We start from the raw sequence: 25,263 nt of genomic DNA, 5'->3' as shown, positions 1-25,263 counted from the left end.
CCAGTGAGAGTCCTCGGGGGAACTAGTTGTTTTAGTGAGCAGGTAGGAATCATTCTGAACCAGCAAATGCTGCTATTTAAGCGGGCGGCTTGAACCAACGGGAAGGTCTTTGAAGACAGTGTTCATCGTGGTCGGGTTATGTTTGTGTTTCTGTGTCCCGCACGAGGCAGTGACTGTGCTCCCTTCGAACCTTCAGCGCCCGCTCTGGCACCTAGCATGTAGAAGGAGCTCGGTACATGTTAATGGAATAAAAGAATGAATTAAGCAGGCACATAGTAAAGGCTGTTGGTAAAAAAAAAAAAAAAAAGCAAACTTACATTTCAGGGTTCCCGAATTCTCCCTTAGAGATGTATTCCTTTGAATAAATCCGTCTCTGGCACTGTCTTTGAAAATTAATCCCCAGAGGGGAAACACTTTGAATCATAAACTCCTTCGCAGTTCGGAATGATCAGAGAACATTCTCTGGAGAAGAGCAGGGAGTAGGACCATGCGAGCATTCTGGGCAGCTGGGTGGGGAAAGGGAGCCTGTGGGAGGGGGAGGGGGCTGGCTCAGAAGGAGAGAGAAGGCAGTGAAGGCAGACTATACACTCCTGTAATAACAGACTGAGAAGCCCTCCCAGACGCCGCCCACAGAACATCAGTGTGGTTCTGGAAGGGTAGATGAGCAAGGGGGGAGAGCCCATGTCGTCCTCGGCCAGCTCAGTGCCTCCAGCCCTCTGTTTGGGCCCCACTGCCTGCCTTCGCAGGGATGGCCCAGAGGGCAGGGGGGAGGCAGTAGCGCCCCTGGCAGTCATGGTCCTGCAGGCTGGGCAGCGTTGTATTAACGGCCTGAGCATGTCCCGGGGAAAGGTCCGAGTCAGAGGGGCTGAGGGCAGTTGCGCCAGGAGTCCCCTCCGGGTGCTGACTCTGAGCCAGGCCTGTAGCCACAGCACAAAGGGCTTCACTCAGCTTCTGCCACCTGGGCCCTGCTCCACATCAAGTTCTTATCATCCTGCCACTATCACCTCCCACTCCACCTCCTCCTTGAAGCCTTCCTGGGCAACCCCCTCAGCTGTACATTCTGTGAGAAGTGTCTGCACGGAGGGCTGTTTCTGTCATTTCACCCACAGTCAGCTTTCCAGCAAGCGCACATGAACTGCTCCGTGTTTGCTCCTGCATTCCCCAGACCCCGAGGACTGGCCTGGGCCGCCTGTGCAGGCATCTCCAGGGCCCTGCAGACCCTCCAGCTCCAGACACGGCCCCAGGCGGCCTGGCTGGTCGGTCTCATGAGCCTCTCTCCCAGATTCTGTACAGCCTCGGCCCTCCTGGACTGCGATGGGACGGCAAGAGGTGGTGGGCAGACAACCCTCTCTGATGTCTGCGGCAAAGCTGGCCCAGGCTTCCGTCCATCCAAGCTGCCCGCTCCTGGGACAGCATTCTGCCCGTGTTGCTGGGCTTCCAGGCTGGGGTGCAGGGGACTTCTCGAGGGGGAGAATAGCACCAGCCGTGGGAGAAAAGGGCCAGCCCCAAACTGATGACACGGGAGATTCTGGGGCACAGAAGAGTGAACTGGGGGAGGGTCGAGGGCCTGGGCCGGAGCCCTTCACTCCGGGGTGCAATCTGCATGTGTGTCTAGCAGGGCCTGTGCAATGTGGGCTTTGGGATGGTCCTAGTTCAGAGCTGCGATTCAATTTAGCATTTTATTTTGCTGTATTCTGTTGTTCCCTAATTGTTTCAAGATGGTGTATAATTAGGTAATAAGTTGCGTGGCACAGACGGTGAGTGTGCGGAGAGCTCAGCGTGGAGGTCAGAGGTGCTTCCGTGCAGGGGCAGGACGCGGCTGGGATCTCGGCAGGCGATGGCCACGGCCAAGTGCTGTAAGGGTGTCATGACTGTGTGCCAGGCACTGTGCTGGGCGCCTGCACTTGTTCCTGCACTCAGTCCTCATCCTCCAGTGTTTGAGATGGGTCTTGTCATTGCCCTCATTTTCCAGATGAGGAAACTGAGTCACCGCTTAGGGGTGGTGGCCGACGGAGCTGGCACACACCACATCCTCCGTTCCAGAGTCTCAGGACTGAGAGGGCTAGGCAGAGGGCTTCTTCTTCCTGGGCTGTGGGCGGGTCCTCCTGGGGAGGGTTGGGTGTCCCGCTCCAACGTTAGGGTCTCTCATCTCCGCACCCCTCCATCTTCTGTGTCATTCTCCTACCCCGCCCCCCACCGTGCTTAGTGCTTTCTTGATTGTTGCCCCTGACAAGTGCTTCCTTCTACCTGCTTCTGGATGTTCCACATTTCAGCAAGGAGCCGCTGGGGGCAAGGCTACCGCAGGGGAAAGAATTGTCCATGCTGGGCTTGCAGGTGTGGTAACTGTTGAGGGCTGGCCCCTGCGCATCTGACTTGTGGGTGCGGGCTGGCTGAGACGAGCCTCTGTGGTCGATTTTTAAGTCTGTGGGAAAGGATAAAAATAAATAAATAAAAAGAGGGATGGAGATCTCGGGCTCCATCCAACGGGGCAGAATTTGGACAATCAGGCTTGGCAGAGTGTTCTGGGCTGCACGCTGGAAAAGCAAAGCAAAGATGCAGCATCTCCGCCCACGTACCTGACGGGGCCTCTGGTGGCCAACAGGCAGGAGGCTGTCTGTGGAGGCCAGGTTGTGGGTGTCCTGGGACTGGTCCAGTGGTCTTGTCCCATGAGTCCCCCTGGCCCTCGAGTTTTGCAGCCCTTGGTTGAGTCTGACTGAATCTCTTGGACAAATAACCGCTTAGCTGAATAGTAGCTGAATGGTTCTGTGCCCCCGTTTCCCATCTGGCAAGCGCCCGCCTTGCTCAGTCACTAGTGGGGTCCCCGGAGAGGACCTTCTAGGTAGAGCCAGGCCCCAGCTTTGCCCTGACTCACGGCTGGGTATGAGGACTTTCCTCTCTGGGCCTCATTTCCAGATCAGGTGACCAAGGGTGCCTGCCAGGGCCTCGCCCCAGGTCAGCTCCCAGAATGGAAAGAAAAAGGGGGCTGGGGTCAGGCCAGAGGACCCAGCATCCACCTGATAAGCAGTTTAGGGGGTGCCCAGAGGGTGAGGTACAAGCGGCTGCCCCAGTTTTTCTCTCTGTGCAGCCATGCATAGCCTGCACCCCTACATCGAGGGCCATAAAGATTGTGCTGGGGAGGGGGCGATGGGGTGCACAGAGGCTGTCCTTCCCATGCAGGCCTCCTCACGTGGAGTGTACACCTTCCCTCCCTCACCCTCCACTGGGGCCTCCAGAGCCTCAGAGAACACTGGGGTGTGTTCCTTCTAACTCTGGCTGGTTCTTCCCACGTTGGGGGAAACGCCATCCCTCCCACCTCAGCCGGAACCGAGTCTTCACGCGCTCCCTGTCCTGGTGCGGGCGGGCACGGCCACAAAGGAGCACAGGTCTGGGTGGCTATAAGCAACGGCCTGTCTCTGACAGTTCTGGAGGCTGCATGTTGGAGATCGGGGTGCCAGCACGGTTGGGTTCTGGTGGGAGCCCGCTCTGGTGTGCACATTGTCATCTTCTTGTGGTGCCCTCACGTGGTGGGAAGAGGGTGGGGGAGCTTGCTGGCATCCCTTTTATAAAGACCCTTGTCCCATTCATGAAAGCTGTACCCTCATGACCTAATCACCTCCCAAAGACCTCACCTCCGAATACCATCTCTTGGGGGTTAGGATTTCAGCCTGTGAATTTCGGGGGGACACAGACATTCAGTCCCCGGCACCCAGCACTCACCACACAGACCTCCGCCATCTCCATCCCCAGCACCTCCCACTTCTGTTCTCACCTCAACCCATGCCAGTAGGGCTAGTGCCTCCCTGCTCCTCTGAATCTGCTCTTGTCAGGGTCGCTGGTGACCGCCTCGCTGCTAGGTCAGTGGGACCTTCTCTTCTCTCCTCTTCCTTGGCATCTGTTAGCTCTGGACAGAGCTGACCCTCTGTCCTGGAAATGCTCTCTGCTCCTGGCTTTCGTGTCATTGGGCTCTCCAGATTTTCCTCGTTCCCACAGCTCTCCTTCTCAGACTCCTTTGGTGGCCCGTCTCCCCTGCCATCATCCGAGTGACTGTCAGAGCTGACCACAGGCTTGCCTTCTGCCCTCCGCCCTCCCCTGAGGTCTCGCTACGTCCTTTGTCCCTTGACTCTGGAACATGTATGTCTGGCCCTGACCTCTGCACTGGGCTGCAGACGTGTGACTCTGACTGCCTACCTGTGATCTCCTCTTGAATGTCCAAGAGTCCCAGCAAGCTTCATGTGGCCCGAGAACCTTTGAATCAGACCCACGCTGCTCATCTCCACCGTTCCCTCCTTGTTCAATGGCTCTGGGATCCAACTAGCTGTCCAAGCTAAAATCTTAGGAGTTACTGTTGATTTCTCTCTTTCTTTTTCATCTTTGCAGTCTTGCCATCAGCACATCCTGCTGGTTCTATCCTTAACCCGTGTCCTGCTCTGTCTCCTCGCACCTCTTTGCCGCCACTTGGCACAACCCACGGTCTCACACTGCAGCGGTCTCGTCGGCCTGTCTGCTCTGGCTGACAGCACGGCCCCCTACGGTGGCCAGAGGGAACTTTCACATCAGGCCGTGCTGTTCGTCTGCTTCAGCGTGCTGCTCTATCGGGCGGAACCCAAGCCCGGCTCGACCCAGTGCCGCTCGCCCCCGGGCCTCAATTCCTCTCACCGCCCACCACGCCCACAGCCCTGTCCCCCGCTGGCTTTGTCCGGCCTCAGAGCGTTTGTACTTACTTGCCCTTCCCTCTCTAGAATGCTCTTCCTGCACCCCTGCTGAAGGCTCCATCTCTCTTAGTCCAGAGAGGCCTTCCTTGACCTCCTACCACCCTTCCAGGTACCCTCCAGCCCCCTCGCCTGCTTTACTTTTATAACGCTCATCCCTTCCTGGCCCTATGTTGCATTCGTATTTCATTTGTCTCCCGTGCTGAAGTCCGTGCAGGTGGGGGTTTTATCTGGCCTGGTCATCACAGCATCCTGGCCTAAACCGGTACCTGGCATATAGTGGTGGGTCAGCAAATCTTCGGAGAGTGGAAGAGGAGAAGAGCCATCCACTGACGGGCCTGGCCTGGCGATGGGGGTGTTGTGCCGAGTGTAGTGTAATAAGGGCTGCGCTGGGGGCGCCTGGGTGGCACAGCGGTTAAGCGTCTGCCTTCGGCTCAGGGCGTGATCCCGGCGTTATGGGATCGAGCCCCACATCAGGCTCTTCCTCTATGAGCCTGCTTCTTCCTCTCCCACTCCCCCTGCTTGTGTTCCCTCTCTCTCTGGCTGTATCTCTCTGTTGAATAAAGAAATTTAAAAATCTTAAAAAAAAAAAACTATATATAAAAAAAAATAAGGGCTGCGCTGGAGTGTGCTGGGGGCTGTGGGCGCAGAGAGGGAAGGTAGGGGAGGCTCTGACGGGTAAGCAGATCGCAACTAGCAAGACACAGAGTGTTCCAGACAGAGACACCCCCCGGGGGAAAGAGGACTGACACATGCCCCTTGTGCTGGGAGGGAGAAAGAGGACTGACACATGCCCCTTGTGCTGGGAGGGAGAAAGAGGACTGACACATGCCCCTTGTGCTGGGAGGGAGAGAAGGGCCCCCGAGGGAGCAGAAGTGACCAGGTGGGTGGGAGGTGCAGGACGAGGAGGCCAGGAGGATGCCGTTTGTGGCATGGGTCCCTGGGGGCAGGCTGGTGAAGCGTGACAGGAGCCGCAGTTGACAGGAGCTAGTTCAGACACCGGGAGGTGGGCTGGATTTAACACAGGGGAGTTTTTTTGGGGCTCCCTGGTCCGGCCCAGAAGGGAAGGCCACCGCACATGTCCTCTTGCATGGGATGTCTAGACACTGAATCTGGGGCCCCTGCAGAACCGCTGGCTGCAGGGGGGAGGAGGGGCAATAGGCTTTGCCCCCCAACCCCCGCCCTGTGCCAGGAATGACACGCCAGTGAGGTTCCCACCGGGCGCAGATTAATCACAGGACTCTCAGGGTTGTGCTCAGAGCATGGGCTTTTTTGGCTTCCGGCTCTAATACTTCAGATACCTCTACAGATTCCTGTGGACGGAGGGGGAAATCGTGGCCCAGAGAGAGCCAGCATCTAGTCAAGGGTCTGAGCCAGGTCTCTCCACCCCCCGGGAGGGGAGTGTCTCCCCCTGGCAGCTGTGACCTCAGGCACTGACAGCCAAGCCCTTCTCACTTCTCTCGGTACCTATTCGGAAAGACACTGCAGTCCTTCGAATTGTCAGGCTGCAGTTTGCAGACTCTGGCCTCTGTGCATTTGCTCTGACAGGTGGTGTGCTGTCCCGAGACGGCAGGTGCTCCGGCTCTGAAATAGCACTGAACTCCCTGATGCGGAGGGGGCTGCTCACTAAGAACCACTCCCCGACCCCAGCTGTGGCTCGTCAGAATCAGGGAGAGTGTGTGCACCGCAGCGATTCAAGAACATGGTTCTGGCCTCTTGAAAGCCCTAGGTCCTCTTTCCAGCCCCCTCATTTACTAGCTGAATGACTTTGGGCAAGTTGCTTTACCGCTTGCTGTCTGAATCTTGGGTATAAAACGGGAGAAACAATGCCTGCTTGATAGGGCTGTTGGGAGGGTTAAACAAGACAAAGTTAAAGAGTCCAGTATCAGGCTGCCACAGATGGTTGTGCAGGGTGGGCACTGCACAAAGATACCCAGTCAACAGGTCAGGCAGGGTGGACATCCAGCTCATTCTCCCTTGATAAACCATGTGACTGGCATGTGGCTTAATTCACCTGGAGAAAAAGGTACTTTTTCCTAATTTGCACAGAGGTGTCATACCCTCACTGGGTTCCTACCCAGTGTGGACCAAATAAACCACTCTGTGGTCCTCTGAGACTCCGCACCGCATTTGAGAGGAGCCCAGGGGTTCTGATGGCTGAGCTCGGGCTGCTTGCCTGCTCTCTGGGCTGGTGGAAGCTCTTGCAGGACGTCGGGACCTCTATGGGCTCCTGTTCTCTTGAACACCATCAGCCCCTAGGGAGGAAGGGTAGTGTTAGCTAGGAAGCTGAACGCATGAGCCTTGTACCTGCCAGTGGTGCTGGGACTCAAAGTACAGTGGCCTCCAAGAAAGACCCCATACCCCGATGAAGCTCTGGAGGGGGTTCAGGCCAACAGGAGAGCCCGCCGAGGGGCAGGCTTGCGGAGAAAGGCTGGCAGGGATGCACGTGGGCCCCTGGGCTCTCTGAAATGAGGCCTGCTCAGCCTGCAAAGCCGGAGCCCAAGTCTGGGAGGAGGAGGACCTTGGTGGTCACCTCTGCCCTAGTCTTCTCACTTAGGGGAGTCTGTCACCTGCTGGTCAGGCAGCCGGGGCTGCCCTGCCCCCAACAGTCCCTGAGGGCACTGAGGAGGGGCAGGACGGATGCAGCTTGGTGCCAGCGTCAGACGTGGCTGCCGGAAGCCAAGTGGCATCTGAGATGAGCTGGGCGGCGGGGCTGACCGGCTGAGACTATTTATACCTGCGAGGTGCCAGATGTGTTGCTGGGCCCCTCCCCTCTGAGCTGCGCAGAGATTGTCTTTCGAGAACTGGAAGAAGAGACAGTGACTAACTCACCTTGAGAGGCTAATGGAGTTGAGAAGGTTGGAGAAACCGCTTTTCTCAATCTTGTAGCAGATTAAGGGGAAGCTTGAGCTATTTCGAGGGAGATCTAAGACTTCAATAAAAGGGCATTTATTGGTGATTTCCAATAACGCAAAAATCATAACCCCATTACAGAAAACATAAAAATACAGAAAAGTATTTTAAAAATCGTTCATTGTCCCATTACTCAAAGCAGCGCACTGTTAGTGCCTTGTTAGGGCCCTTCCCTTTGCCCCATGCATTCACATACGTATGTCGCATTCTTCTGGGAGATCACAGTTTTGCAGCTTGCATTTTCCACTCAGCATTGTCATGCGAGCATCTTCCCATGTCATTCCACAAAGAAACTGGAAGCCTCGTTTTTGACACCTCCGCAAAAGTCTGTGTCCAGGCCAAACAAGGTTACCACGGCTTTTCCCAGAATGCCGTCCTCGGGGGTCCCGTCAGAAGCAGAATGCAGGGGTCGCTTGTCAGCGCTTGTTACGAACTCATTTCCTCAAGTTAGTTATCTTTAGAGACTGGGACAGAGCAGTGCAGCCCAGAGAAGCAAAGCCCGGGTAGGATGGAAACGTCCGCAAGAGCTCTTAGCTCCATTTTCAGATGGGAAGCCCCCAGCTTTAGCCCCAGGCAGGGCATGGTTTTGATGGCTTGGCTGAGGTACGACGTGGAGTGTTTTCAGGGTGGTGGGGCTTTGTTATGGTCATGCGTGGTAAAACACCCAGACGTGGACGTCACTGCCAGGAAGGAAGAGAGTTTTATACTCACAGATGCCCAAAGGCAGGAGGCATGCCACACCGTACATAGGGGAGCACTGGGGTGGGGTGAGGGGTGGGCAAGACCCTCTACTGTGGTTTCTATGGAAGAAACAAGTGAGACACCTACACAGGCGTGGGAGTCAGTCTGAATAATTTCAGTCACTCTGGGGCATAAGGCGCTGCGCCTAGCTGTCTGGCACCTGGCCCTGGAATAATTAGGCCAGGGGGAAGGGGGCCCCAATGCGAAGTGGTGGGAGGGGGGTTGTGAGCTCTGGATTGGTTTGTTTGCATTCGAAAGGTATGCTGACAGGTGCTTACTGTCTCAAGGAACTGGCTAGCCCTGGGAGGGGCAGTCTCCCCAGGGTCAGCAAGGCCCAGATGTTAAAGCCTCAGAAACACACAGTTTATCCATGCAGTCTGCAGCAGAGACCGGTGATCGGGGACATCCCCGCGTTCAGAACACAGCATGGGCTCTATCTGCAGGGTGGCTGCGGAGGGGTTTGCTGGTAGCAGCCGAAGGAGAATGCCAGCCAGTCCAGATGGCAGAGAAACTTCCTGAGGTTACCTGTGCCTGACAGCTCTCTGCTGCCACAACCAGCCGAGGGGCCATATGCAAGTCGCTGACTCTCGGCAACTCTTGCCTTTTAATGGCAGGACAAAGGAGAAAGAAAGGACCGGACATTTCTTGGGCACTTACTGGGTGCTAGGTACTGTCCTGGGACTTTGCCTGAATTTCTCATCAATAACTTCTCTCAACCCTGCCGCACATGTTCTGCACTTTTGTGTGTGTGGATTTTACAGATGAGGAAACTAAGGCTCACAAAAGTGATAGGCCTAGGGTGGCTTATGGGGGGCAGGGAAGGAACGTGGCCCCGTTCTGAAAGCCTGGCCACCTAATAGCCACCAAACACACAGCACGAGACCATTTGGAATCACTGTACTGGCCAGTTCCCTGTATGGGTGAGGTTGGGGATTCAGGAGAGAGGGAGGCCGAGTGGAGGCTGGCAGAGGTAAGGTGGGGATGGCCTTCCAGAGGCCGTGGAGGGGCTGACTGATGACAGGGAGGTGCTGCCTGGTGTTGACGAGTTTCTTCCTCGTCTTTGTAGATCATCAACCCACAGTCACATTCTGGCTTGGTTAGTGAGTGGGGGATACTGAGGGATCGTATTGTAGTGCTTGGCTATCCTTTAGTTCAAACAGATTGTTTTAAAGAGGAGAAGGAAGAGGCCCAGAGAGGGCAAGTGATTGACCAAAGTCACACAGCTGGTTTAGAGGCATAACAAAAGATGTGTCTGCAAGACTCCCAGCCCCCCCGAGACCCCTGGGGTAAGTCTCTCTAAATAACTCCTGCACCTTGTGAATCTGGAGCTTTTCTTAGTAGCAGCCTGAGATCCTGGCTTCAGATGACCCAGTGGATTCCGAAGGACTTAGTGCCAATGGCTCTGGTTGCAAACGTTGATCTTTGTGATAAGACACCAGACACCAGACCTCACTTACTGTTCTATGACTGGAAAATGATGTGAGTTACAGCCAAGGTCATGGACTTTTCCATGAGGTCGTGGCCTCATGCTGACCCCATGCTCTTAATTGTAAGTAACAGAATCCATTGAGCTAGTGAAAGCAAAAAGGGATTTATTTAGGGGAAAGAATATAATGTATAATATATAATAATAATAATAAATATATTTATATAGAGATATAATAATGAGGGTGCTGCTACCACTGCAGTCTCCAAGAGCCACGCCTCTTCTGCCACATTCTGCACCAGCAAAACAGTGCCTGGAGCCTCGTCATTCTCTAGGTGTCACACAGCTCTGAATCAGTCTCATGCAAATGCTTCTGACTGGTGGAACCTAAACGGCATCCATACCCATAGCTGCAAGGGAGTTTGGAAAATGTCGTTTTTAGTTTTCTGGCATCTGGAGTACAGAAGGTATAGAGGTAACAAAGACAGAGCCCCTGTGTTTGAGATATTCACAACACAGTTTGGAAGGGGAAACAGATACATAAACAGACTGTTATAATACAATGTTATTTGCTCTAATTAAGAGACTAAGAGAGACCCCAGGAGTAAGGGTCAGAGAAGGCTTTATAGAAGTAGGGGCATTTGAGCTGGGTACCGAAGGATCCATTTGGGTTTTCCAGATGAGAAAGACAGACAAAGGAGTTCTGAAACACAGGGAAACAGAAAAAGGTGAGTGTGATATTTTGGGAATCTGCAGTGCCTAGTTCTTAAGAACTCCGCCTCAGTTCTTTCATGACATGAGAACAAGGAGTCAATTTCATTTTGTCAACAGGAGCCAATTTGTCATATAAAATGTTTTAATATTTAAAATATTAGTTAAAACTACTTAAAAATATAACTTTAACGCTTAACCATTAAATTATATGAAAATTAAGAACAAATATTTTAAAATATATATTTTAAAGTATTAAATACGACACCAAAAATACAGGTATTTTAAGAAGAAGCCACTTTATTGGGTAAAATGCCTTTCTGTGTGTAAAGCAGCACATCCGTGACACAGAAATGAGGCGTGTGAGAACACATGGGAAGCAACTGCCTCCACATGTCAGGAAGGTCTCTAGAAAATGCTCGAGGAATGACTTCAATCCTCGGTCACGGCCCACAGGGCCCAGGAGCAGCTCTGGGGAACCACTTCCAGTTCTGATTCTCCAGCGCTACCTGTCGCCTGGCCACTGACCCCACGTTAAGAGTGGCTCGACCCTCTGGGCTTCTGGATTCTCTGGTGTCGAGCTGTTCTGGGATCTGACCCCCTCCCCCAGCCTTTTCTGAACAACCTCCAGAGAGAGAGGCCACAAGACAGGCCCCATCCTGCCTCCATGGCTGAGCTCAGCAGTGAACTGTGCTTTATGTCTGCAGGAACCCTCCACCCACCCGCCGTCAGGCTGGTGCTCTTCCTTTTCTGGGCTGGTGGGAACTTCAGGTGTGAGAAGGGGTGGCTTTAAAATTCTCCTCATCCAGTAGCTGTGGGAGGCCACAGGGCCCTCTTCAGGGGACACCAGCAGTCGTTATACGTGAGTGGACAAGAGCAGCCTCCAGTCAACGTGCAGGCTCATGTCCCAGCTTTGCCACCTACCGTCTGTGTGGCTCTGGGCGAGTGAGTGAACTCCAGAGCTCATTCCAGAGGCTTATGCTGGTCACTGTCCTCATAGGCTAGTTTTAAAAATGAAAAGTGGACGCATCCACATCAAGCGCTTGGCCCGAGGTAAGGGCTCAGCAAGCACTGGCTGGAACTGGATTCTGCGTGGAGCTGCAGAAGGGACCGTGATGGGGCTCTGGCACGCCTGGAGCCAGCCGGCATTGGAAAGGGCTTGGGCTCCCCTGTGGTGGGACCCAGCCCCAGCCTGGTCCTGTCCTACTACTCGTGGGACCGGAGCTCCATCTCCTTAGCCTCAGCTTTCTCAGCTGCCAAATGGGGAGAAAAATGTCAGCCTCACCTCGTCACAACGTGAGTGTGAGGGTCAAGTGAGCTACTGATGCATAGAAAAAGCAGCAGATCTTACCTGTGCTTGTGTCCCAAGGGGAGGAGAAAGGGGCAAGGAAGGGCAAGACTGGTCGAAAGTCTGGATCTCACCGCCCCAGCTCCCAGTGCTGCCTCCGTCAGGGACCGATCACTAGAAGCTCAAGAATGAGACCTGTGCCTAGGGCATCCTCCCCCTTCCCTTCTCTTTTGCAGCCACTAATTTGGAACCAAACCTGCTTCTGAATGTCATGATTTGCTCAGATGAGCTCATGGCTTGTAAAAGCTTACAGTCCTGGGGTAGTGGGGCGCTGTGAGTAATCAGCCACCCAGGAATCATGCCAGAGAACCCCACAGGTCATCTGCTGGGGTGGGGCTGGGCTGCTCTATTTATTTGACCAGGAGAGACCCACTCCCACCAAGAGCCCCGCAGGCCCCCCAAAAGGCTGGCTGGCTTCTTTGCATAGTAACCGCTGTCCTGTTGGTTCCCAGGTACTTTGAATTTTACGAGGGCCCGTTTGAATATAACTCCACAAGATGCCTGGAGCTGAGGCACGAAATCTTGGAAGTGAAGGTGCTGTCCATGTGAGTGTGGCCAGGGTGGCTGGTGGGGGACGGTGCATGTGGATGGGGCAGGACCTGGGGGGGCAGGGCCGGGCAGGGACACCACAGATTGAGAATGAGATCCTCTTCCTCCCGGCCTCTGGCATTTGGAGAGCAGGGATAATTGTGCATTTCATGAAAAAAGGTGAAGTTTGCAAGGTCACCTCTGGTGACTCGGGGGATTCAGTCCCTGTCTCAATTACCAGTCTCCGTGATATCGTCCCTGGCCGCCTCCTGTTCGGAAGCCAAAGAGACCACAGGAGCATCTTACCTGAAATTCAGGACTCTGAGTGGAGGGCTCAGCAGTGCCTTCGTGCTATTACCTTTTCAAAATTTTATAGTCATTAAATTAAACTTTTTTTATTATTTAAATGATACAGCATTCAAATGGTACAAAAAGATGTATAGTGGAAATTCCCCCCTCACAGCCCCTCGGTTCTCCTCCGAGGCAAGCCAGGTGTCCTTGTGCATCTCCCCGGAGAGTCTGCATAAACCAGCACCCGGGCGCGGATATGCTTTATTTTGTATTTTCCCACAAATCATGAAAGAGTCATACTTTCTCCTCGTCACTCAACATCACGACACCCATGGCTCTTTTACAAGCTCTGGGAGGAAAAGCACATCCCACGCTGCACGTTTCAGCGAGTGTGAGCTTATGCCACCCTTCTCTCCCACACGGGACCACCACGAACTCATCAGCCCCCTGAAAGGAATGTCGTGCTCACCCTGATATTTGGTTTCAAGGAAAATTCATATGTATTTGAAAACAGTTCCATCTGGATGTGGAAGGGCTATAGTTTATTCAGATTTAGGTCATTTGGGGGCTCTTGGGGACTCATGGGTCCCTCACACAATCCCTGGGATCACAGTCCATGGCCCACAGGCAGGAGCCACTGTGCCTTTCGCCGTTTGACGACGATTCCCGTGTCGTGTGGGCTCTGCATCTTTATACAAATTACTTGACCTCTCTGAGCCTTTCCTTACCTATAAAAATTGGGACACTATTGCCTAGCCTTTAAGGGTTACCACAGAGACTAGAAGTAACGTATGTGAGAGCAGATAGGCCCGCAGTCAACGTCCATAGTAACACACGTAATAGGTGCTCAGTAAACGTTCACGTGCCTCTCTCTCTTTTCTTCCCCTTCTGGAACCACTGTCAGCCACAGCAGCAGCTTCCCGGGGCCGTCATTCAGAATCCATAAGTCGAGTAGCTATAGGAAAGCTCCCAGGATGCATCCAGCTGGGATTAGGGGCGCTATGGTCCCTGTACTAACCAAAGGTCTCTGGACCCTCTCCAGAGGTGAGCGTGTGAGGCAGCTCACCCTCCCGTCAACCCTCCACAGCCCCAGACCGAGCACACACCGTGGTCCTGCCCTCATGGAGCTCACAGCCCAGCAGGGAAGCAGACATTAATACCCAATTACCCTAGGGAGACAAGGGGATGGCAGGGAACTGGACTTGGGCTGTGGCAGAGAGGGGATTGTCAGGCAAAGCGTCTCTGAGGAAGGGATGCTGGCACTCTTGTTGGAAGGGTGATAGGAGGTAAGTAGGCCAGGAAGGTTCCAGACTGAGGCAACAGTCTGTGCAAAGGCCCTGTGCCAGGAGGAAGCCCGCTGTGTCCCGGCTCTGAAGGGTCAGGGCAGCTTGCATGCCAGTGTGAGGCGGGGACACGGGAGCCATGTTGCTGGAGGGGCAGACCGGGCCCGACCTGGCGAGGCCTTGCAGTGCGGACCAGGATTCAGAGTCTTGCGCTATCTGAAGGGCGCGGGAACCCATGGGAAGGCTTTAAGCAGGTGGCCGGTGGCGTGTGTGTGATGTAATCCGTGAGGAGCGGGGATTTAGTGGCAAACGTGGCCATCCGGACCTCAGGCACAAGCCAAATTCATCAGCTGCTGAGCAGAGATCCTTTGTCTTTTCCTGGAATTCGAAGGCCTCAGGCCCTTAGAGGACGTTAGATCCCACAGCTCCGGCGGCAGAAGTCTGAGAACGAGGCGCTGGCAGGGGTGGCTGCTGAGGCCTCTCTGCTTGGCTTGCAGATGGCCGCGTCCTCCCTCTGTCTTCACATGGGCTTCCTTCTGTACCTGTCTGTGTCCTCATTTCCTCCTCTAATAAGGACAGCAGTCATACTGGATGCGGGCCCACCCTAATGGCCTCATTTCAACTTAACCACCTCCTTAAAGACCTTGTCTCCAAAGAGTCACATTGTGAGATCTCAGGGGTTAGGACTGCAACATGGGAGTTTTGAGGGAGAAGTGATTCAGCCCGTAAGAGTCCCTATCCCAGCTTCCACCGGGCCCCGCATCATGACGGTGTGGGGTGGGGTGAGGAACTTCAGCTTTCCCGTGATCGGCGCCCACCTTTGACCCTGGTCAGGGACGCAGGTTTGGTGCCCTGCGTGTTAGTCTTGAGCTCTTATCTCTGCTTTGGGGCACCCGCTCTGGTCTCCCGAGCTGAGCAGCCATCCCAGCGGGTGACCCCTGGGCCTTGCACCACCCTGTTTCCTTCACCTCTGGTGGTCCCCAGACCCCGGGAATCTGGGCCCTGGTGGCCCCGGGGCTCTGAGAGGAGAGGAAAGGCAGACGCTGTTTGCAGAGCGTGGGTGTGAGGCTGTCTCCTTTCCTGGGTCTGCAAGCTGAGGCTCGGTGGGAACTCCAGGGTTGACATCAGAGAGCCCGGAGGCCAGCCTCGCACTCAGATGGTCCTCGCATCACCTGGGCACCCGTGGGCTTCACTGTGCTCTGGCCGGGGGGCCGTGAGCGCTGCTCCCAGGGGAGACTCTGAGTCATCAGGGAAGGGTTAAGTTGCCATCTGTGCGTGGAGGGGGATGTGCCGCTGGGCTATGGGGCCCTCAAGGCGTAAGAATGTCAGCTGGCATTCTGAGGAGACAGGGAGGGGTGTGATTCATCTGGGAATGATTCTGATCCAAAATCGCTCCAAACACTGGTAGAAACCAGTCAGCCGGAACATTCCCACACGGAGGCGGCCTCGGTCCCTGACGATGGCAGACGCAGGAGCAGTTACTCGATGGGGATTTATTGTGAAACACATCTTCACTAACACTTGTACACATTATTTGTTCGAAGGTAGTCATTCTAGAGTCTCTTGGTTTTTGAGCCATTTACTGCCAGGTGGGGTGGTGCCTGGGATGTCACCCTGGGGCCTCTCCTGCCACCCCTCCCTATCTTACGGGGCAGGGAGGCCTGCGCTGCACCCGGGCGCAGAGGCTGGGAGCCAGGGCTGTCCGGTCTGGGAGGCCCCTTCGTGCCCAGGCATCTCTGAGCCCCCGAGTGTGACCCTGCACGGGCTCAGGACGTGGCCTTCACACGAATGAGTGGGGGGGGGGGCACGTACACAAGAGCTGGGTGGGAAGAGAGGAGGCCAGCAGAGGAAAGGGGGAGAAAGAAGAACCAAGACGGTCATGATCACCTCCTTATCCTCACCATCTCTTGCACACGGCAGGAAAAATCAAGTAGGGTAGAGAAGCTGCTAATGATAAGCCACAGCCCCTGCCCCGCGCCTTCGCCCCCCAGCCCTGCTCCTTTCGGCTCTGGCTGTTTCTTCTGGTCATTACCTCCATGCCTCTCAGTAACATGCACCTGCCGTTGTTTCTCGACTCACCGTGGTGTGCACGGACGTCCTGCCTCGGTGGGTGAGGATTCAGCCCCCTTACACCACCCCCACCCCCTCCGCACTCTTCTGGGTTGGGAGATATTGCTGTTTTTAGTTCTGTCTGTGGATTGCCTGAGTAACTTGTTTCTGGTTCTACCAAATACTGGCAGTATTTCCTGAGCCTGTACTTTGTAAGATGGGGCTATTAAAATCATCCCTGTGTTTTGGTTCCCGTCATCCGTGTATTTACCTTTAAAAGGTCAAGGCTGGTAACATTTACATTCTGTTGATACCCATAAAGAGCTTTTTTTGAGGTTTCCTCTATGGATTGACTCTAAAATTCAAGTAGCGATTCTACTCCCTTTCTTATATGTCCTCCCCCTCCTTTCTTTCCTGGAGCTTCTACTCATCTTTTCCCTCTTGAACTCTTTGTCTCTGTTATGCCCTATTTGGGGTTTCTGCCTGCGTCTCCATCAACCAGGCCTTCCCCTCAGAGTTTCTCTTTATCCTCGTGCCCCACCGTGGGTGGACAGGCTGCTCTCTGGGTGGGTCACACGCTTTCGTCCTGGGAACTCCCCTTCCCTGCCTCCTTAGGTTGGATTCACTTTTGCGGAGAACGCATAGCTGCTTCTTGTTTACTCCTTCATTTTGCTTCTACCCATCTTCCAGTCATTTCCCAAAAAATGATGGGTAGGGGGTCAGATTTTGAGTTCTGTGTCTAAATGACTTAATTCTTCCCTCCATTTTTGGTTTGGTGCGGTTGGAATTTTAGGAGGAAATCACTTCCCCCCAGAATGTTGAGGACGTTCCTCATCGCCTTCTAGTCCAGGGCTATGGGAGCATGACGCTAGAGGTGACCTGTTTTCTTCTCCCTGGAGTGTTTCCGGATCCTGTGGTTCTGAAATGTCTGGACGAGGTGCTTCAGGATAGACACCTGTTGGACCTCTTCACCTGGGGCTTATGTCCAAAGTCTTGAACGTTCTTTTGGATTTTTAAAAATATTTCCTTCTCTCCATCCATTCTTCTCTACTTCCTCTTTCTAGTCCTTCTAAGAGTTGTACACCGGACCTTCTGGAATGCTCGTGTAATGCTCTCTGTTTGATGTCATCTTTTCTGTCTCTGCCCATTGCTTCCACTTTCTGAAAAAAGTCCTTGACTTCATTTTCCAGCTCTTTCAGCAAACTCTTCTCCACCCCAGAGCTCTTTCTCTGTCCTCAGAGCAATCTATTCCTACCTTTAAGGGTGTCATGTCTTCTAGACTATCTCTGGAGACACTAAGTAGAATATTTTAAAGTTGTATTTTGTTCCTCCAGCATTTTTCTCTTTGGATATTTTAACTGATGGCTTGTCTGTTTCCTTCTGGTTGACAAGAGAGCCTCTTGGCTATCTATTCATATTTAAGTTTAGAACAATAAAAAGCTGATAGGAACTCTGTAGGAGAGCAGGCTTTCCTCAAGAGTCATTGTTGGAGATGCTACTCCTTTTTCTGCTAGAATATTGAAAGAAATCTTTTCACTGGGGATGGTAATTTGTTTTTGTTTTTGCTTTTTTGGTAGAAACTGATAATCCCTCCCCTCCCTCTGCTGGCCACAGACTATTTGGCTGCTGTGGGCGTGGGTTTGATGGTTCTGGATACAGACTTACAACAGATGCTCATTTTCAGCACAATACCCCATCCCCACCCTCCACCCTCTTTAAAAATGTCCCCTGAGGTTGGACTCTGTCTCTGGGCCGTGCCACCTTTCCTTACGTCCCTGCTACTTCTTCCGCACACTTGTTGAAATCTCTCTTCCACTGAACCCCCCCAACCCCATCATTCTATTCAACTGGTAGGTCTATACCTTTTTTATTCCTCTTCTGGAATGTTAGTGGTGTCTGGGGAGAAAGGAGATAAGAGCCTGAAATCAACCCCTCATCTTTAAAGTAAAGGTGATCTCTACATTTGTAAAGCAATTTATAGAATGGTTGTGTGCATATTGTCTCATTGATCTTTCCGATAACCCTGGAGATGAGCGGGGCAGAGGTTATGATATCCATTGTACAGATGAAGCACCCAAATCTCAGAGAGATTCAATGACTTGTCCGAGGTCACACTGTAAATTAGGGATGGAGCCAGGACTCAAGCTTGTGTGTGCGGGGCCCCAGCCTTGGTCCAGTGTGAGGTTTTGGAGGCACAGAGAATGGGACCCAGATGCTGGTAACAGTTGGACTTGGGACCCTGGCCTGCAGTCCTGAGAGGACTGTGTTTCCAGGAGGCGTCCGAGGCACTCGCCATGTCGGGTGCTGCTCTAGGGACCTCTGGATTGCAGAGAGCAAGGAAGGGAAGCAGTGGGTGAGGCAGGGGTTGCTGCGTGATGCCTCTCCTGTGATGTTGCATTAGTCTGAGAGGTGAGGGCCACTGTTTTGGGAAGCCAGAGGAAGGCATGAGGATGGAAGGGGAGGGTTCCTTCCAGCTCCTTAAAGGTGCCAACTAAGTTCCCGCCCCACTGCCTTTATACTCACTTTCCTCTTTGCCGGGCATACTCCTTCCCCAGATGTTTGCATGGCTCACTCCCAACCATTTCAGTTCTTTGTGCAAAGTTCTCATCAGGGAAGTCTTCCCTGACCAACCCTTCTGAAACAGTCACTGTTTGGTTCCTTTACCTTGCTTCATTTTTCTTCACAGCACTCACCTCTCCCTGATGTGGCATTGTTATCTGTTTTCTTTCTCTTAGTTGGGCTAAGAACACCTGACCTGAGATCTGCCCTCGGAACCCATTCTTTTTTTTTTTTTTTTTTAAAGATTTTATTTACTTATTTGACAGAGAGAGAGACAGCCAGCGAGAGAGGGAACACAAGCAGGGGGAGTGGGAGAGGAAGAAGCAGGCTCATAGTGGAGGAGCCTGATGTGGGGCCTCGATCCCAGAACGCCGGGATCATGCCCTGAGCCGAAGGCAGACGCTTAACCGCTGTGCCACCCAGGCGCCCCTCGGAACCCATTCTTAAGCCTATAACTCAGTACCGTTAAATGTCGCGCTATGCTGTAAGCAGATCTCTAGCACCTGTCCGTCTCACGTACCCGACACTTTAGATCGTCAGCAGCAAGCAGCTCACCCTTTCTCCTTCCCAGAGCCTCGAGCAACCACCATGCTACTCTCTTTCCTCTAGATCGACCGTTTAGATGCTTCATGAGTGGAATCATGGCATGGACGTCCTTCCGTGACTGCCTTATTTCACGCAGCATGACGTCCTCCGGATTCACCCAGCTTGTCACCTATGACAGATTTCCTTCTCGTTAAAGGCTGAATAGTGTTCCACTGTATGTCCGTAGCACATTTCCTTCATCCATTCACTCATCAGGGGACGTTTACCTTGTTTCCATACCCTGCTTACTACTGAATAATGCCGCAGTGAACACGGGAGTGCACCTAGTTCTTTCCCATCCTGATGGCAAGTCCTTCAGATATATACCCCGAAGTGGAATTGCTGGATCACAGGGTAGTTCTATTTTTAATTTTTGGAGGAACCTCCATACTGTTTTCCATGCTGGCTGCCCCAGTGTGCAATCCCACCAGCACTGTGCCAGGCTTCCCTTTTCTCCATGTCTTTGCCAACGCTTGTGATCTCTTGTTTCCTTGCTATTAGCCATCCTAACAGGTGGGAGGTGACATTTCGTTGTGGTTTCGATTTGCCTTTCCCTGATGATGAGTAATGTTGAGCCCCTTTTCACGTACCTGTTGTCCGTCTGGATGTCTTCTTTGGAGAAACGTCTGTTCAGGTCTTCTGCCTATTTTAAAATCCGGTTCTTTGGTCTTCTGCTGTTGAGCTGGAGGAGTTCCTTATCTATTTTGGATATTAACCCCATATCGGATCTATGTCTGCAAATACTCTCTCCCGTTCTGTATGTTGACTTTTCGCTCTGTTGTGGTCCTTTGCCATACAGAAGCTTTTTAGTTTGACGTGGTCCCGCTTGTCTGTTTTTCCTTTTGTTGTCATATGCATACATACCTGTTTTCTGTTTTGCCTCCTTATTAGTATTTAAGCTCCGTGGGAGCAGTGGGCTGTTTTGTTCTCTGCCCTATCCCCAGCTCCTGCCACATAGAGTTCAATCAGTAATTATAGACTCTATTTGAACTCAGACTTATGGGTTCATTCACTAATTTATTGATATGCTCAGCACCTATTTCCCACACATCAGCCGTGTTCCTTAGCCCTGGATTTATGGGGGTGAACGCAGGCATAACCCCCTGCCCCCACAGTATTTACTATTTTGTGGGAAGGATCAGGAGTGAGTAGGGACGGGTTACAGGTTTTACAAAAGGGAAAAGTCCAGGGGATCGTGAGCAAGCATCATCAAGACAGTGCAGTTTAATCATAAAAATAACTTACCTCTCTCAGGAAATTTCCATGCACACTTCTCATGCCTAGTCCTTTATTGTATCCCTTTATTTAATAATCTTAACAAATCTGGGACTGTGAGTGATAATCCATTATTATGCCCATTATATAGATGAAGCTCCGAGAGGCCAAATAACCTGTCTGAGTTCCCATAGTTAGGAGGTGTCGGAACTCAGTCTGAGGCCCAGCTTCTCTTCTGACTCCAAAACCCACACACTTCTGCAGTCACCCCTCCCCCCACCAGTCATGTATGTGTTCCTTTGTGGGGGGCAGGCTTCCCCGTTTGGGAGCAGCTGTTTCCCCTCCAAATAAACACAGGGGATCCAACTCTGCAGAATGAACCTCACTTACAGGTAAGTGAGTATTTGCCCTGTTTTTGGAATCAAAGACCTCTTTGGGAAGCCAGTGAAAGTTTCCGATTCTTGCCAAGATATGCACATGGGCAGACAGGGGATTTGGCCTCTAATTCGGAGCGTTCCTGAGTTCCCTTAAGGCTGGAGGCTCAGTTGACAAAGTTGATGAGCGTGCAGGCTCGGGGCTGGTTGGTCGACAGGTGGAGGGCATGCTTGCAGGAGAGCGGTTGGCTGTCTCCAGGCGTGAGCAAGGCCCCGGATGCCAGAGCATCCAGAATGGCCAGAATAAGAAAACAGCTCGTGTAAAGGACCGCACCAGGAATCGGCATCCGGGGAGCAGGTAGGGAGGTTTGGGAATGCCGACACTGTCCAGCCTGGTGCGTTCACGTGCTCTCTGTCCTCCACTCCCACAGGGTGAAGCAGTCGGAGCTGTTCGACAGGTGGAAGAGCCTGCAGATGTGCAGATGGGCGATGAATATCTCGGAAGCCAACCAGTTCAAGTATCTGTGATTTGTCTGCCCTTCCCAGCCCTTCCGTTGGTGCCGTTCTCCTTCCTGCCGCCCCGTCCCGCAGGGCCCAGCCCCGGGCTCATCTTCCCCAGAGCTGGCCCCCTGTCTGGGCTTTGGGATCTGGGCCATGGGGAGGTTCTCACTCAGTGCACAGGCTGAGGCGGGCACCTTGCTGGCTGCTGTCCCCCACTTTCTGGCCCACCGTCCTCACGGCAGCCCTGCAGGGCCGGGGTCATTGTCTCCATGACAGCCCCGTCCCAGTGCCGTGCTGGGCTCCAGGTCTCCAGCAGGCCTGAGCGCGAAGGCGCACTGAGCGTCTCCTCTGGCTGCACCTTGTCGCCACCCCTTCATGGGGCAGCCTGCACCACATGCGTGAGGCCTGCTGCAGACTCATTTCTAACTGCTTTCTAACCCAAGGCGATAGATTCTAAGTGCCCAGAGAGGCAAGAGCCGTGACTTAAGGTTCTCCTGTCTGCGAGAACTAAGCAGCTGGCAGATGTCACAAGTTCCTTTTGGGTCATGTGAACTGTAGGGTTCTCTCCATCGCCAAACTTCCTCGAGCTCACAGTATTGTTTTAGCGCAGACAGAGCTCACCGAGTGGAGTTGGTGGGATCCTGGGAATGTGCATGAACCGGATGCAGGCAAGTCAGGGTGTAGTTGCAAGTCAGGCGCCGTCAGCATGCAGCCATCCTACCCGGGAGGCTGCGAAAAGCAAGTGACACTAAGCATTTTGTCTTTTCCTTCTAAGTCATTTGTCCTGGGCCCTGTCCAGAGACCGAGTCGTGGTTTTAAGCGGCACATTTTCAGAAATGTGGATGTTTAACGTGATAACCCCTGAAGAGCAGGTGCTAGCAGCCACGACCAGAGGCCTCTGTGAGACTACGAATTCCCAGCTAAGGCCCCACAGGTCTGCGGAGACCCCACCCCCCATCATAAAGGTCGAACATGAACTTGAGCCCGGTGCCGGGAGGTGGGAACAGGTCCAAGATCCGTGCGGCAGGTGCCACCCCAAATCCGCTGCTTAGCAAGAGGTGTCACTGTGGGCACCACATGGGTGGACACCACCAGGGGTGGGCGAGACCTGAGCGTCCTGGCCATGTGGCTCGTGAACACCCAGCCTAGACAAGGGCAGTGAGATGCAAAAGGATGTTGTCCGGGCTGAGAGCGGCACTGAAGTCTCCTTGGTGGGATTCACATAGCTAAGGAAACAGTGAAGCAACGGGAAGATGATGCGGCCAGAGAAAAACAAGGATGAGTGTGGGGACCGTCAGCAGGGATCAGTTGGCACTATCCCGGGGAGACTGTTCTGGGAGTGGGGGTGGGTGAGTAGTTTCAGGTGTGGAAAAGAGAGATGACATCTGGTCCTGCTAGGCTCTAAATGGAAAAACCTTCAAGGCCAGTGGGTTGCTTCCCTTTGCTCATTGAATGGTGATGAGATTCTTAACTCAGGCTTGTAAGAGCCTGGCACTATGAAATGGACAGGGTGGAAGCAGTGTGCTAGGAGACGGACATGAGCTTTCCAGTTGTAAGAGAGGGGTCCTGTAACTGAGGCCTTCCCCCACCCTACTGCCTACAAACAGACACATTGGCATTCTGGTTTATATATCAGTCACTCATGAGCTTGGTTAATGGGAGTCAGTCTCCCTCCATGGAGTGCTCTCCAGCAGGCTGACAAGATTGAGTTTTTGGACCAGCAAAGCTAAATGGGCCAATGCTGATCCATGGCCTCAGCCTGGCCCCCACTCTGGGAGGCCTTAGTCATATTCTGAACAACAACACTCCACAGGAAAGACCTCTCTCTCTGACCAGAAGCCAGCTGAGCTCCCCAGTGAAATCCCTGCAAGAGAGAAAGTCTTAAAAAACAACTTTATAACCTTCCTGGCTTTGGCACCCTACTGTCACGGAATTACAGAGGGTCAGAGGTGGAAGAGCCAAGGCTGCATTCTGTAGACGAGAAAGCCGAGGTCCAGCCTGGGGAAGACACCTGCCCAGGGCCCCCCCGCTGGTGGGAGCTGAGCAGAAACTAGAACCACTAGAACCCAGGCCTCTTGACACCAGGGTGGCAACCCCAAGTTTCCATCCCAGACCTGGGAGGGGGACTTTCCAGAAAGCTCCTCCAACGGTGGTGGTGGTCATCATCCTGCCTCCGTGGAGATGGTGTCCCATCCCTCCTGGGGCCACCTGGGCACTGCATGGGACCGTGCCTGGAGCCAGTGTTGGGGGGAGGAGGCCGACGTGGACTCGGCACCCCACTGCTGCTTCTGGAGGAAACGGAGCCTTGTGGGCTCAAAGCCCCCATGTGAGAGCAGCAGCTGGCCTGCTTTGTTAGGTGTAGCCCCTGGGCAGCCAGGGCGGATGGCTTTGGGCCCCGAGGGCAGGGGAGGGCGGTGCCTGGGGCCTGACCCCTCGCCAGGCCTCGGAGAGCGAGTGACCAGGCCGAGCACCAGCTGAGGCAGAGGGACTACTCGCGGGTCCGCTCCCGGGTCTGCCTCAGCAGCCGCCTTCTGCCCAGAGGGGTTTATTATTTTTATTTTTTATTTTTGTAAAGCCTGCTTGCAGAAGCTTGTGTTTGAGTGTTTTTACAAGTGAAAGCCACGGTGAGGGGGCTTTTTATTTATTTTTTGTAGAAACAGTGAACTCCTGAGAACCTATTCTGGAAGTCAGTGCGACGACTCCTTCCGCAGGAAGGGTCCCGCAGCAGCCCGCCAGCCCACTCTCTGACCACCCCTCCTAATGCACTTCCTCAATGACTGAAATTGCACGTTTCTGTTGACAGTCTGGTCTTGGGCTTTTGCCCCTACGAGGCAGGGTTGCCTTGTTTACGGTCTGACAGGGGCCTGGAACCCAAGGACGAGCTCCGTATCCCCGGATGTCCATCAAGGCTGGAGAAATAGCGTTTCCAGCGAGTCTGCTTAATGGATCTTGATGAATGCCCGAGTGAGGCATGGCTCGTCCCGGGACTGGCCAGCAGCTGGCTGTCGACACTCGTGTGACTCACACCGAGCAGGGCCCGGAGAGGCAGGGTCCCTGCCGTCAAGGGGCTTCCGTTCAGGCGGGGAGGGAGTTGGTAGGCGATGAAGTGGATAGCATCCAGTCTGTGCTCCAGGTCTGCGGAGGCCAGTGAGGTCCATGGGGTGGGCAGCTGGGAGCTCACGGGGAGCAAGGCCAGTGTGAGGAGAGGAGGCATTGGGAGGTGTGTTGAAGGCAAGGGAACAGCATGAGCAGAGGTGTGGGGTGAGGGGTGGGTGTGGGAAGGGGTGGGTGGGAGAGCACGGTGCTCCCTGGTCATCTGGAGGGGCCTCAGTTCCATGACCCCTCTGTTCTTCCAGAGGCTTGGCTCTGCCCCGTGTCACCTGTCTCTCCCGCTCTGTCTCCTGCCTGGCAGGTCCACTCTGTCCAGGTGCTGCAATGCCCCCTCCTTCCTCTTCACCACCCAGAAGAACACACCCCTGGGGACAAAGCTCAAGTATGAAGTGGACACCAGCGGCATCTACCACATCAACCAGGAGGTCTTCCGAATGTTCCCAAAGGTGCTGCTTGGGGCAGGGCCGCCTGGGCGGGGCCAGGGGTGACCCCACGTGGCCCTGTGTGGCCTTGTGCAGGGAGTGTGACATCCCTCTGCTGTGCCCTCTGCACCCACTGTCCTGGCTCTGGTTGGCTCAGTAGACTGAGCACGGTGAATGCCAACTGGCTACTCTCTGAGTAACTTTGGTGAGAGTGCTTGTCAAAGTTTGGTTATTGTGTTACTCGCAGGGGACATCCTGAAGCCATCTGGGAGAGGGATTAAGCATTTGTCCCCCACTGGAGACAGGTGCAGGAGCAAAAACATTCATGCAAAGGTTGTGTGCCCAAGAAATCACAAACCAGTAGAAAGCAAAGTGAGAAAGATTGACCTCATGTTGGCTGATCTTGGATGGTTAGGATGTCTTCCAAGGCCTCAGTCTCCCTGTCCGTAACACTGGAGTCTGGGCTAGGAACAGGTGTGGCTGCTCGTTACTGAAAA

At 53.6% G+C, this 25,263-nt stretch overlaps 1 protein-coding gene across 6 annotated transcripts in view; it reads left to right on the top strand.

Annotated features, from left to right (window-relative positions):
- The window catches only part of ST8SIA5 (ST8 alpha-N-acetyl-neuraminide alpha-2,8-sialyltransferase 5), a 60,717-nt gene that overhangs the window by 19,956 nt on the left and 15,498 nt on the right, over positions 1–25,263 (top strand). For 4 of the 6 annotated variants that reach the window (XR_002142453.2, XR_004620213.1, XM_019798454.2 and 1 more), the window contains 3 exons: positions 12,301–12,393; positions 21,164–21,250; positions 24,646–24,790. Coding sequence is in view for 4 of the 6 variants with exons in the window: in XM_019798454.2 (XP_019654013.1) it covers positions 12,301–12,393; positions 21,164–21,250; positions 24,646–24,790 (325 nt within the window). In the remaining 2 variants the exon portion in view is untranslated. The remainder of the gene's footprint in view (positions 1–12,300; positions 12,394–21,163; positions 21,251–24,645; positions 24,791–25,263) is intronic. The other 2 variants (XM_034642529.1, XM_034642526.1) reach the window with 1 other exon arrangement.

This window comes from Ailuropoda melanoleuca, chromosome 14 (assembly GCF_002007445.2).
Source record: "Ailuropoda melanoleuca isolate Jingjing chromosome 14, ASM200744v2, whole genome shotgun sequence".
NCBI classification, from domain to species: domain Eukaryota; kingdom Metazoa; phylum Chordata; class Mammalia; order Carnivora; family Ursidae; genus Ailuropoda; species Ailuropoda melanoleuca.
This window is presented reverse-complemented; position numbering and strand designations above follow the sequence as displayed.